The sequence below is a fragment of the Lynx canadensis genome, chromosome A1 (assembly GCF_007474595.2).
Source record: "Lynx canadensis isolate LIC74 chromosome A1, mLynCan4.pri.v2, whole genome shotgun sequence".
Classification (NCBI taxonomy): Eukaryota; Metazoa; Chordata; class Mammalia; order Carnivora; family Felidae; genus Lynx; species Lynx canadensis.
The window spans coordinates 108,937,020-108,950,297 of NC_044303.2; the positions used below are offsets into that span (position 1 = coordinate 108,937,020).

The window sequence follows — 13,278 nt, forward strand, 5'->3', positions numbered from 1 at the left end:
GGAGCCCCACAATATTTACAGGTCCTAAGTGCCTTCTTGGGCCCCCTATAATGGCCCCAGATCTCTTATCAGTCCTCTATACTACTGGGAGCCTGGAATCAGTGGGGGAAGATTTGATGGGGTTGAACTGAGCCAAGCTGTGCAAGCCTGCACCTTCCTTGGACACTTACAGCCAGATGGCTGCCACACCAGTCTCTGCCACCAGAGCCAGCCCTCATTCCCCACGGCCACAGCTGAGGCTTCCTACTTTCCCCTCCAGGAGCCCAGCCTCAACCTGAGCCACATCTAATCTCATCCAAACCATCAACAGCCTCTCTGCACCCTACCAGCCTCCATTCTCCCCCTGCTGGCACAGCCTGGCCAGTGCACCTGAACAGGGAGCTTCTCTACAGGCTAAAGAAACCTCCTTTCCTCCAGAATCTCCAGCTATCCAGACTCCATCTTCCTCCCACAATCTAGGCCCCCTAGGCACAAGGCTCTGAAGACCCACTCCTCTATAATTCTTCTTGCACATCTTTGCTGACCTGATGTTCTCTACCTGCCTCTGACAAACACCCCTCTATGCCACAGAAGCCTATTAAGATGTCACCAATGGTCAGGCACATGGTTGAGCAGAATAGACCTTGTCTATTCTGACATGGTGCTGCATCAACCTAGAGGAAGGGACACCCTTTCAGAAATTCATCCACTAAGTGGGGTACCTCTTTCTGCTTTGCCCAGTGGTGCCGGATGGCCAGGCAGAAATGGCAATCCATTGCTCCCACAGTCCTGAGAACTCATGACACTGAAAGCAACGAGGTTTTCCCAGGCCAGGCACAGCATCTGACTCAGGCTGGATCTATTTTATTTGTTTCCTTGTTTACTACTCAACACACAGGTGGGACCTGGGCTGGCCCAGGACTCAGTACTGGCCTCTCCAGTGCGGAATAGGAAAGATTCAGCTCTTGCTCTCCTAGGGCTCAGAGCACAAGGCTGCCTCCCCCAGATGGAAAGTTCTTCCTCCAGGTGTCTTCCTCCTACCTTTTCACATTATCTCCTCCCTGCAGCCCCTTGTAGGCAGTCCTTGTCTCCCTAGAGCCAGAATGGGTGGCAAAAAGCACATACCTCTACTAAAGAGTGACATCAGCTTGAGGGTCCTCTCCTCTTTCTAGCTGAGCCAAAGGGATCTGACAGCTTCCTAGGAACCCTGGAGATCACAAGGCCGAATGTATTGTCAGTCTTAGCCTAGGAGTTTCCTCTCTCCCCACAGAAAAGCTGGGGACTAGGCAAAGTACCAAGCACGGTGGACACATGATCTGGGAGTACCCTAACATGATTGTGGGATGCTCCATCCAGTGATCACTACTTAGTCACTCACTCTGGTGCCAAATATGGCATCTTTGAGGAATTTCCTGTTTTGCATTGAGGAGCTTGCCCTCTATGGAAGCAGCTGCCACCTGTACCAAGAGTCACCTTCCCTGACCACTCCAGAGCCTCTGTACAGTCATTCAGAGAGGCATGTGACCACTTTGGGAAATACTCCACAATGATGCAGGACAGAAGATCAGTTTGAGTCAATGTCTGCTGAACCCCAATTTCAGACAAGGACCCAACACTGTAAGGGGCTTTTTCTCAAAGGCTGCTGATTACTCCCAACACATGTGGCCCTGTAGTCTCCAGATATCTTCTTGCAGCTGCAGGAGACCGAGGTTCCATGGCTTGGTGAGGGCCTACTAAGGGTAAAGCAAAGGGTCCTGGCACTAGGGAAAGGCTTGGAGACCATCACTCAGTAAATGGTGGCTGTCGCTATCACCATCATCATCCTCATCATTATTTTGGTAACTCCTGCCCCTGACCCGTGAGTCCAGCTCCGGCTCCGACCTTGCCTGCTAGATGAGCACATCAGGCCCAGAGTGGCCCTGCATGGCATGTCCTCAGACACCAACAGACAGAAGGAGCTTAGGGAGCTGAAGGGATTAGGGAGGCCTCACTCACTCCCCGGCTCAGGGGAAGTGTCCCCGTGGCCCAACTGAGGGCAATGGGGGGGGGGGGGTCGGTGATCACCTGGCCCACCAACCAAGTTTCAGGCCTTATACCACCATGCACTTAGCAATGATTGATCAATTAAAGCCTCACATCAAATCCCACTCTGCCAGATATTATCCATGTGACACTGGGAAAGTCAATTACCTCTGAGCCTCAGTTAGAAAGGGAAAGTGCCACCAAACTCCTTGTATTTGCTGTGAATATTAAATAGTACATGTAAAGTTTCAGGTAAGGATTTCAAAAACGGTTGGATTCCCCTTCTTTGGCTCAAAAAGAATCTTATGACCTCTGAAGCTGCAGTTTGAATGTGAATTAACATTCACAGAGTATTCACTTTAGACTAGGTCCCTTTTAAGGCCAGTTTAAGTTTCAAACACTTCACATACCTTATCAGGCTTAAATCTGCACATGGGCAGTCCGATGTGGAGACCCTTTAGTGGTATTATACCCTGGAGGAACCCAACGCTCTCAGAGGGGACTGGCTGGTGCAGGCAGCAGAACTGGTGGATGAACGGGCCTGTGGTGAGACCCCAGGTGTGTGTAGGGGGGTGAGGGGAGTGCTGGGCAGGGATTCACAGGGGGTCCTTACTGCTTCCTAAGAGAATGTAGGGGCGAGGAGCTCACTTCTGTGAGGGGGAGGGGAAAGGCCCAGGAGCAGTGGGGACACAAGCAGTGGGTAGAGCTGAGGAATCAGGTAAACACCTCTGTTACAGAAATCTAGTTAAGATTTCTGGCTCAAGGGTGGGCAGTGAGGGGTCTTGAGGAGACCCCTGACCACGATCAGAAGCCCCAGGACAGTGCTGGTTATGTCGCTGACTTGCGGCAAAACGTCAGGCACCAACAACCTCTGTTTCTGGACACTAGGGATGGGCAAGGATGCCCTACGTGTCCCTTGCGGTACGAGTGGGCTCGGCCTAGTCTTGATCACCGGTGGTGCTCCCTTAAGGGGAGAGGGTGCGAGAACCCGAGGGAGGCTGTTGTGATGTCCTGAGAGCCAGGTCCCTCATTTCCGAACATCCAGCTGCTTCCCAAACCCCGACCCAGAGCCCGCCAGAATTTGGGGGTGGGGAGACGACCTGGGAGGCCAGGGTGGCGAGAGAGACTTGAAGGGACTGCTCAGAGGCCGAGACTGGGAGCTCACCTCCACCCGGAGCCAAGACCCTACAGCGCGCGGGGGATGGGGGTCTGGGACGAGGACAGAATAGGGACTTACCCGCGAATAGCCAGAGGGAGCCCCCGGAGACGAGGAAGAAGGTCAGCATGTCGATCAGCGGGGCCCGGCCTGGCCCTGCACGGCCTCCTCGGCCGCAGCCCCGCAGCCCCGCAGCCCCAGCAGTCGCCTCGCTGCCGCCGCCGCCGCCGCCGCCGGGTATTTTTAGCCCCCGCCCCCCGGCTCCGCAGCGCCCCCCCTCTCCGCGCCGCTGCGGAGTCTTGGCGGGAGGGGGAGGGCGCGGCGCGCGCTCGGCACCGGAGCCCCCCAGGCCGCCTTGCAACCTGCCGAGTCCCTGGCGCCCCCAGCGCTCAGAGCCTCTTCGGAACCGCCGAGGCCCGGGAGGGGGAGGGGCCGGCCGCAGCGCCGACCAGCCCTCTGCGCCCCCGCCCCCAACGTCAGGACTAGGCGTTCTGGGGAAACGGGCAGAAGAGGGGCGCACGGGAGACGAGCGGCGGAGCGTGAACCGCGCTCACCCCAGCGCTGCGCGACCCTTTCTCCGCGTGCCCCTGCCTTTGATTGCTGAGCAGGCTTGGGTGGCAGAGGGGTTGCAGTCACCTGTTCTAGGAGGCACGCTGCCTGTGGGCCGGTTCCCGCTGACGCGGACGCCTCCCAGGACCCAAGTTTACAGACACCAGGAGCCCATGGGTGCCAAGTTCGCAAGCCAGAGAAGAGAGAGGTGGTCCGTGTAGGCTCTGGCAAACGAATTTCTAGTCCTGATTAGGGCCCAAATTCCTTGGGAACCCCAGACTTCAGATCTTCCCTTCTGGGAAGGTTGAATCTGAGGCCACCCAAGGTCACAGGAGGCTCCATGTAGTCACAACCTGCCACGTGGGTCACAGGAGGTCACAGGAAACCACATGGAATCACAGGTGTTTCTTGAATACACAGGCAGTCATGGTCTTCATACATACCTATTTATGGCAAATGAGGTCTCAAGAAGCCCCCCATAGCTACAGGGAATGGCTACACAGCCACCCACAGCCACATATGGCCACTTTACTGGCTGAGGGGTTGGACACCTTCTGTTTCAGTGTCTGGGATGGAAAGAGGAAGCCCAGTTGTACCTTCTTTTGAAAGAATAACTAGAATAAATTTAGATATCCTGGTGGGTCCTACACCTACACCTGGATTTCAGGGTCACCTCCTCCCAACACTCTCGCTGTTCTTAAATGTGCATGTCCCACCAGGCCTCCAGCACCGAGGACAGCGCTCAAGCAGCCCAGTCCAGAATATATGCAACCCTCCCAGGCCAGGCACTAGCTGACCCAGGGAGAAAAGGGTAGAAAACCAGAGAACAGAGATCAAGTGGCAGAGAATGGAAGAGCCAGAGGTCTCTTCAGACCCACCAGAGACCACCTGCCCTATGTGCGCATGTGCTCAACAACTTAGCCATTAGGGTGTGAATTTGTACAGGGGCCTGCACCTGCAGTACCAGTATATGGCATACATCTGCCCAGGCCTGTCCATAGACACCTGTAGGTGAAAGTGTACATATGTGTGCCTCTGAGACAATTCCCATATTTACAGTAGGATCTTCCACCATCCCCATAGCAGGATCTGGACTCCTGGTAGAGATGCTCCTGCTGGAACTCAGGCACAACCTGGCAGGGACTTTGATGGAATCTCTCATGCTCCAGGTTTGGAAGGCTCCTCCAAGAGGATGTCACATGGCTATCAGAATCCCGCACCCCCCGCCCCTCCAAAATCACACTGGCAGCAGACTAACTGAAGCCCTGCTGGTGCTCATAAGGAAACCTAAGGGGAACCAGAAGGCTGGGCAACAAGAAAGTATCTCTCCAGATCAGATTAGTCTAGAGAGATCATCAGACAATTTCTCCATAGGGCAGGGGGCCAACAAAGAACTTCTCTGTAGAGCAGGAGGCCCAGAAGACATGCCGCTAGCCCCAGGCCCAGCCTTCCTCTACAACACTCAGCTGCAGAAGTGCTCCAGTCCCTTGCATGGCTCCTGGCAGCCTCTTCTCCAGAGTGATGTCATGGGACACATTTAGTCTGGCCTCCTGCAGGATGTCGCATCCAGTTACTCTTCTACAGATGTCTCTGCTACTTGTGAATATTTTAATTCAAAAAGATGTGCTTGAGCTGTGACAGATTACAGCTTAACTGAGTATTTTTCAAGCATGGCCTATCTCCACCTACTCCTTGAGGGGTGGGGATTCGAAGATCATGGGCCTGGCTGTGGGATCATGGCCAGGTGTCTTTCCTCTTTAGGCTTATTCCTGCCACTGGCTACAGACACTTGTTCTTTTCTGTCTTTGGTTCCAGAGATCTCTTTCCCCCTCTGTGGGTGGATATCTATGGACCTTCTGTGAACTTCAGCAGTTGTGACACTGAGGCATCCAGATTGCATGGGTAGCAGCCATGGAACTCAGCAGGAGGGGACCCAGGGCCCAGAGATACCAAGGCCAGCCTGGAGGACCCTTGGACTTCTCTGTTAGTAAGATCAGCCACAGTAGTGGTCAGCTCGGTTCACATCTATCTCCTCCCAGATCAGCACCTCTGACAGAGCAGGCAGGTGGGATCCTGATCATGTTTTCAAATCCTGGCACAGGGTCTGATCCAGAGAATACAGAGAACAGTATATTCTTCAACAGAAGACTGAAGTCCGGCGAGCAGAAATTTGCCTCAGGTCACAGAGCAATTCTGGCCTCCAGACTCTCATTCATCCACCCATTCATTCATTCATTCATTCAGTTAATGTTCACTAGTATATATTTGGCCCCCTGCTTGGAACCAAGGAGGGAAAAAAAAGTCAAAAAGGAAGCACAGGTGATGAGCAGTCCAAGTGGTGAATGTGAAGACACACATTTAATCCTAGCCTAACCCAGGGGAGATATCCTGAAGGAGGAAATATTCCAGAGGGGCCTTAAATCTTGCCAGGCATCAAAGTGGAGCAAAAGACACCGCTTCCAGTCCTTGCTGTAGTTCTGCCATGCTGTGCAGTCCTGGGCAAGCTTCTTGTCCCTCTCTGTGTCCATTGGTACAAAGAGAGGCTAATCGAGAGGTTTCTGGCATCAGGACTTAACTGACTGACTAGCCACACCTCTGCTGCCGCTTCATCATCACAAAAAGTCACCCTCTGGTCTGTGAGGTCCAGTGTCATTCTGTCTCTAGCCTGATAATGGCTATCAAACAATGAGCTCAGCCACTCCGGTCTCATGTTTTCCTGAAGTTAGGACATCTGAGCCATGCTTCTCTGACAGTGGTGGACCTTCTGATTTTTTTGACTCTCCAGCATTTTTTTAACACTCTCCTTTATTTTGATAGTTTCTCACATTGTAAGAACCTTCCTCTTAAGGTAGAATCCAGAAAACTCTCTTTTTCAGCCTCCTTTGCAGGAGGGGGTGGATAAGTGACTTACACCAGGCCGATGAGATATACCCTTGTAAACCTTTGATTCAAAAGCCAACAGTAAGCAAGAGAAAGTCCTATGTGTGGTCTCCATCTTACTGGCACAGGCTGGTAGCAGAAGCAATGGATAGAGGATGGTTTGAGGAGTTGTTCCTAGAAGCTGAGATCTGACTCTTTTTCTTGAACCTTCCCCCAAATTCTGTGGGCCACCTAACATTCTTTAAAATGTTCCTTTTCTGCTTAAAATAGTCAGTATGGATTTTGTTGCTTGCAGTCAAGAACTCAAACTGATTTACTCACCAACCCACTGCTAAAGGTCTTTCCAGCCCTTACTATATGATGCACCCCCACTCTCATCGCTGCATACATGAGGAAATAGAAGCTCTAGGTGGTGGGCCTGCGTGAGCTGAGCCTGATTTTTGTTTCTCTGCATTCTGACAACCACAAATCCAAAGAGCTGAGGCAAGAACTTGAAACCCTATCCAGAGAAGAAGCTTGGAATATATGATGAAATTGCTGGAGGGCTGCAAACAACATTCAACCCATGTCTTTTATTGAACAGTAGAAATCCCACTCCCCTCCATATTAATAAAATTGTTCAATGTAGAAATGTTAGAAAATACAGGAAAGTATAAGCTAAAGTCATTTGTAATCTCATTCCCCCAAGGATAATGAACAATGTGATTTTGTATATTTTCTAACAATAATAATAGCAATAATAATATCAAACATTCACATCGTGCTTAGTATGTGCCAGATGTTCTTTCTTTTTTTTTTCTTTTTAAAAGATTTTATTTTTAAGTAATCTCTACACTCAACTCACAACGAGATCAAGAGTCTCATGTACTACCAAAGGAGCCAGACAGGTGCCTCCAACCAGGCATTATTTATAAGTATTTTACATATATGTTACAAAAAGAATTGTATCCTCCCCTCCCCTCCCCCAACTCATATGTTGAATCCCCAGCCTCCAATGTGACTATATGTGGAGACAGGGTCTTTAAGGAGATAATTAAGGTTACATGAGGCCATAAGGGAGTCCGGATCCAATAGGCCTAGTGTCCTTATAAGAAAAGGGAAAGCCACCAGGAGGGCACACACACAGAGAAAAGACTGTGAGGACACAGCAAGAAGACAGCCATCCACAAGCCAAGTAGAGAGGTCTCACCAGATACCAACCCTGCTGACATCATGATCTTGGACTTCTGGCCTCCAGAGCTGTGAGAAAATAAATGTCTGTTGTTTAAGCCACTCAGTTTGTGGTATTTTGTTATGGAATCTCCAGAAGACTAATACAATATGTTAAGTCATTTAATCCTTATATTCATCCTGTCTTTTCCCCATGCATGGTGGAGTTCAATAACTATTTGTTAAACGAATGAATGATGGATACGGTTTATTCAGTACCCTATGTTACTTTTTTAAACCTGACCACATGAGTATTTTCTCCATGTTATCACCTCTTTAAATTTAAAAAATGGGTACATGATAATCATTCATGCATAATTCAGTTAAGAAGCCTATGTTGAGTCCCCACTATGTGCAAGGCATTATGTAGGTACTGGAGATGTAGCAGTGAACAAACAAGAAGTCCCTGCCTACATGGTGTGCATCCGCTCTATGGAAAGGCCATTGCCTAGGTGTCAGAAATGCATTAATCTACTTATTTGGGAAGGTTTATTTTGATTGAAAGCTTTCTGATGAGCCAACTGGACAGACATAAGCAACCACATTATTTACTGTTTTTTTTTAAGTTTATTTATTTATTTTGAGAGAGTGAGAAAGAGACAGAGAGAGCAGGTGGGGGGAGACGGAGAGAGAATACCAAGCAGGCTCCATGCTGTTAGTGCTTAGGAACCGTGAGATCACGACCTGAGCCAAAACCAAAAATCAGATCCTTCAATGAGTGACCAACCCAGGCGCCCCATCCCCAGATTCTTTAATTTTAAAAAGGCCAATTAAATAACTAGAGGGCTCCTGCGATTTCCCCAGAGTCATAGAAGAACAAACATGAAGGACTTGGAATTTGTCCTGAGCTCACAAGCCTGGAAGTTAGAGCTAATCAAGCCACCAGCACCAGCATCTGTGCTTCCCACTCACACAAGGTCAGGATTTGATGGGGAAAAAATCACATTTTTAAGACTTTGAAAATGAAGCAAACAAAAAATTTTGAAGAAATATAGGTGAATGTTTATGCCATCTGGGGTTAGGAAAAATCTTTTTAAGTACAACAAAGAAGGTAGAAACCACAAAAGGAAAACACTGGTAGATTTGAAGATCTGACTACAAGCAAATGTTAAATGTCTGCATCTTAAAAACCACAATTAAAAAGATTTAACAGATAAATAGATAACTTGCAAAAATTATTTATACCATAGGCAGCAGGAAAATGTTTTGACATGTTACCCAAATCAAGAAGAAAAAGACAAATGAGCAAAGGACATGGACAGGGAATTTAAGGAAGAAGAAATACTTGGCCCTCTCTTCATAGCGGTCCATGTAAGTGAGCTGTGAGGCTACTGCCTGAGTGTCACTGTCCCTTTTTCTGTCTCCTTCCACTAAAGACAGGTGGGGGCCCCACTCCAAGCCATGTCACAGAGGTGCTCAGAGGACCAGCATTCCATAAACTCCACCTCACTTATCTGGAAGCACCCCCGCTTCACTACTCCCATCTAACAGGAATTCAGACCCTTCTTCCTGGTGACCATCTAGGCAGCTCAGCCTCCTGGCCAGGCCAGCTGACCTCAGTAAGAAAAGAAAAGTAGGGATCAGGAGAAAGTATGGGCATCTGAAGCTCTGACATCCCGCAAACCCCTTCTGAAATGCAGTTTGGCAAGGATGTGTCACAAACCTCAAAAATTTTTTTTCTACTTAACCTTTGGGTTTGCTTAGGAATTAACACAAAGGGGGAAAATCAGGAATTATTTGTCCACAAAGATTGTCACTGAAATATTATTTACAGCAGTGCCAAATTGGAAACGACCCAAATGTTCAATCACAAAGCTGAATTCATTTTTGCACATCTATAAGATGGTATATGCATTGCTGCCCATAAAAATGATGATGCAGAACGCTGCACGGTGCCATGGGGAGATGCTTGTGGCATGTGGCCAATCAAAACCTGCAGCTTACCAAGCAGTATATTCAGCACAATCCCAATTATGTTTAAAAGCATTTATATATTCATGGAAAAAACGGAAGAAAGATTAGTAGGTGGTGTCACTGAGTGGTGGGATTATAAGGTTTTCTCTCTTCTTTGAATTCATCTGTATTTTTCCAAATTTTCTACAATGAATAGACAGTTTTGTAACAAGGAAAAATCTGATATAAGAAGAAGCCATTTCCAGAGCCCTCTCTCAGTTCAGAAAGGGCTGGGGTATTGGAGAGGGAAAAGCAGGTCATGGGAAGATCATTAGAGAAATCAGAATGATGTTCCTTCCCAAATATCAGGAACTTCAAGGTGGGTATGAGTAGAGATCAGTGTTACCAGACTCCTCACCTCCTGACCCTGGGGGCTCTTGGCATCTGTCCCAGGCTTCCTTGGCTCTGGCAGCCATTGGAAGTCCACACTGAGGGGCACCCGGGTGGCTCAGTCGGTTAAGTGTCTGATGTTGGCTCAGGTCATGATCTTGTAGTTTGCAAGTTCAAGCCCTGCTTCAGGCTCTATGCCATCAGTACAGAACCCACTTCAGATCCTCTGTCCCCCTCTCTGTATGCTCCTCCCCTGCTTTTACTCTCTTTCTCTCTCAAAAATAAACAAAAAAAGAAGTCCATGTTGAGCTGGAGCTGGAGAGGGAGATCATGGTTGGAAGACCTTCAGAGTGGCTCATGTCAGCCTAGCAGGATGTGATAGAGAGAGGGAAGGGGGACAAAGGCAGTGGAAGGGGGGACTCTTGAGGAGGGTCCAAGTGCCAGGGAAATCCAAGGAGAAGCAAATTTCCAGAAGGGGATGATACCTTCCCCGGAGGCAGGCAGGATGCTTCCCATCTCAGAGCTCCTTATAGGGAACCAAAAAAAATCAATGCCTAAGTCATTGACCGTGTGAGCTCAGACCCAAGGAAAACAAAAACAGTGCTGGGGGGCGGGGGCACTCTCAGGGCCAGGAGACAACCAGGAACACAACAGAAAGCACTTCAAAGATGGGGGAACACCCCTGGCTAGAAATCTGCTACAGGGCTCCAGAAAGGAGTCGACGGGCCTGCCAAAAGAAACAACTCCGAGCACCAGCGGCTGATTACCCAGAAAGGCCAGCTGGGTTTGGGGCGGGGGGGGGGGGGGTGGACAAGACATCTGAGCCAGCTGTCCTGTCCTCCCTAATCCTACAGAGGCCTGGGAGGCATAGGGGCTTGCTTATGTTCATACAGAAAATTAAGATGAAGACCAAACCAAACCTTGGGCATTGTAACTCCCAACCTAATGTACCATACATTACTCCCCAGCAAGAATTTTTTTTTAATTTGATAACGTAAGTCATCTCTATATTATATAGATTACTTGAAACTATATAAAAACATTATTTGCTATCCAATTCAATTTATGAGGTAACTATAGACAAAATTCCAAGACTCGATTTTTAAACAACTGAATAAACACAGATAGGCTAACATCAGATATAAATATAGGCGCAAAAATCCTAAGTGAAAAATTTTTTTAATGTTTTATTTATTTTTGAGAGAGGGAGAGACAGAGTACGTGCAGGATAGGGGCAGAGAGGGAGGGAGACAGAATCCACAACGTAGGCTCCAGGCTCTCAGCTGTCAGCACAGAGCCTGACGCATGGCCCCCAACCTGTGAACCATGAGATAACGACCTGAGCTGAAGTTGGACGCTTAACCGACTGAGCCACCCAGGCACCCCCTAAGTGAAATTTTAACAGACAGGTTAACTATGTAAATTGAATTCTCACTAGAATAAAATCCGACCCATACTGCAGGGTGACAGGCTGGTGGGGAACAAACAGCCAGGGGCCATACCTGCAGCTGTGTTGAGTGTCATCCAGGTGAAATTGCGCGATGAACTCCAGTTCGCTCCAACTCTGAGACAGAAGGTTGTCAGGGTTATCTCTGCACCACCTTCTTTAGAAAATGTTGTTCTCACCATGCCCTTCGATCCAGCCACAGCTTTACAACTAGGGCTGTCATGTTCACACAATGTGACTCTGTCTCCTGGTCACTGGTAACTGGTCCAATAGTAGTTCACCCCTGGGAATTTGGAATTGGAATTTTAGTCTTTATCCGCAAAGAATACACATCTGCAGAGAATATGAAAAATGAAACAAATATTCCCAGAACAGCAGAGATGAGAAACAGAAGAATTCACTGTCGAGTTCTCTACAGGGCCAGTGAGGGAGTGGAGAGAGTCAGTATACTAGTCAGCCAACTAGAAGGGCGATCAGGTCCAACTATGTTGCAACTCAAAACAAATCCCAGGTAAAGATTTCCAGCTATGTCCATGACACAATTGTCTTCAATGGCCTTCAATTCTGACTGTGCCCGGCACCCTTATTTCAGTACCCCTTGCAAGCCCAGTTACGTTCCTGCATTTGCAATGTGTGAGATACTTCCCAGTGAGCCTTGCAGTCACTTGCATTAAATACCTAATTCTGCAGATGAGGATACTGAAGCTTAGAGAGCTGAAATAATTCACCTAAGATCCCAAGGCTGCCTGATATTTAAATCCAGAGCCAACCAGCTCCCGTGCCTGTATTCTTTTTTTTTTTAAGTTTATTTTTATTTATTTATTTTGAGAGAGAGAGAGAGAGAGAGAGAGAGAGACAGAAAGCAGGGGAGGGGCAGAGAGGGAGAGAGAGAGTGAGAAAGAATTCCAAGTAGGCTTCATGCTGTCAGCACAGAGCCCAATGTGAGGCTCAAACTCACAAACTGTGAGATCATGATGTAAGGTGAAGTCAAGAGTCAGATGCTTAACTGACTGAGCCACCCAGGTGCCCCCACCATGCCTGTGTTCTTTCCATCATATCGACTAAGAGGAAAATTGGCAAGAGTCACATCGAGAGGAAGCCACAACAATTGCACATCCTTTCTCAATAAAACCTCTTGAAATTAGGAATATGGAAAAGAAGGAAAAAGATCGAGTTAATTTCTTGGGAAGAAGAAATCTGAATTCAGGAGCCAATTATGTTTTCCAGTGGGAAAAGATGGCAAGAGTAACCCCAGTATCCTCAGGAATCACAGGTGTCACTCTTATCACCAAAGCTGTGATGTGGTTTGTGTGTAGGCAAACCCCAGGCGGAAGGAAAGACAATATCCCCTGCATGGTAGAAATATCAGGGCCAACCATGAGCTCTTGGTGATGACACAGCAGCAGGGAATTCACCTAAAATACCAGGGCATCCTGCATACTGCGCTGTACAACTCCATTCAAATAATAATTCAAATTAATTCAAAATAATTTCAGACATTATTTTAACTTTGTAGAATGAAAGTTCCCAAACAAGGAAAAGATGATGGAATGTGAGACACCCAGGATAGAGCTGCTGGGCCAAGCATGCGATGAAGAGAGGAGTTTCACACGGTGAATTCTCACGGACCTCAGGGTAAGGAGTTGGGGTGGGAATCAGCCACCCACATCTTTGGAGAGTCAGACTGAAACACACACTGCCACCCCCTCCATCCAGGACAGCCCTTGATACCATCATCCCTTCCATTCCACAT

The 13,278-nt window shown here is 48.3% G+C and overlaps 1 protein-coding gene across 2 annotated transcripts in view; it reads right to left on the reverse strand.

Annotated features, from left to right (window-relative positions):
* Positions 1 to 3,338, reverse strand: part of ACSL6 (acyl-CoA synthetase long chain family member 6) — a 60,868-nt gene extending 57,530 nt beyond the window's left edge. For both annotated transcript variants that reach the window (XM_030317654.1, XM_030317645.1), the window contains exon 1: positions 3,239 to 3,338. In XM_030317654.1, coding sequence (XP_030173514.1) covers positions 3,239 to 3,287 — 49 coding nt within the window. In that variant the 5' untranslated portion in view covers positions 3,288 to 3,338. The remainder of the gene's footprint in view (positions 1 to 3,238) is intronic.
* Between the last annotated feature and the right edge of the window lie 9,940 nt (positions 3,339 to 13,278).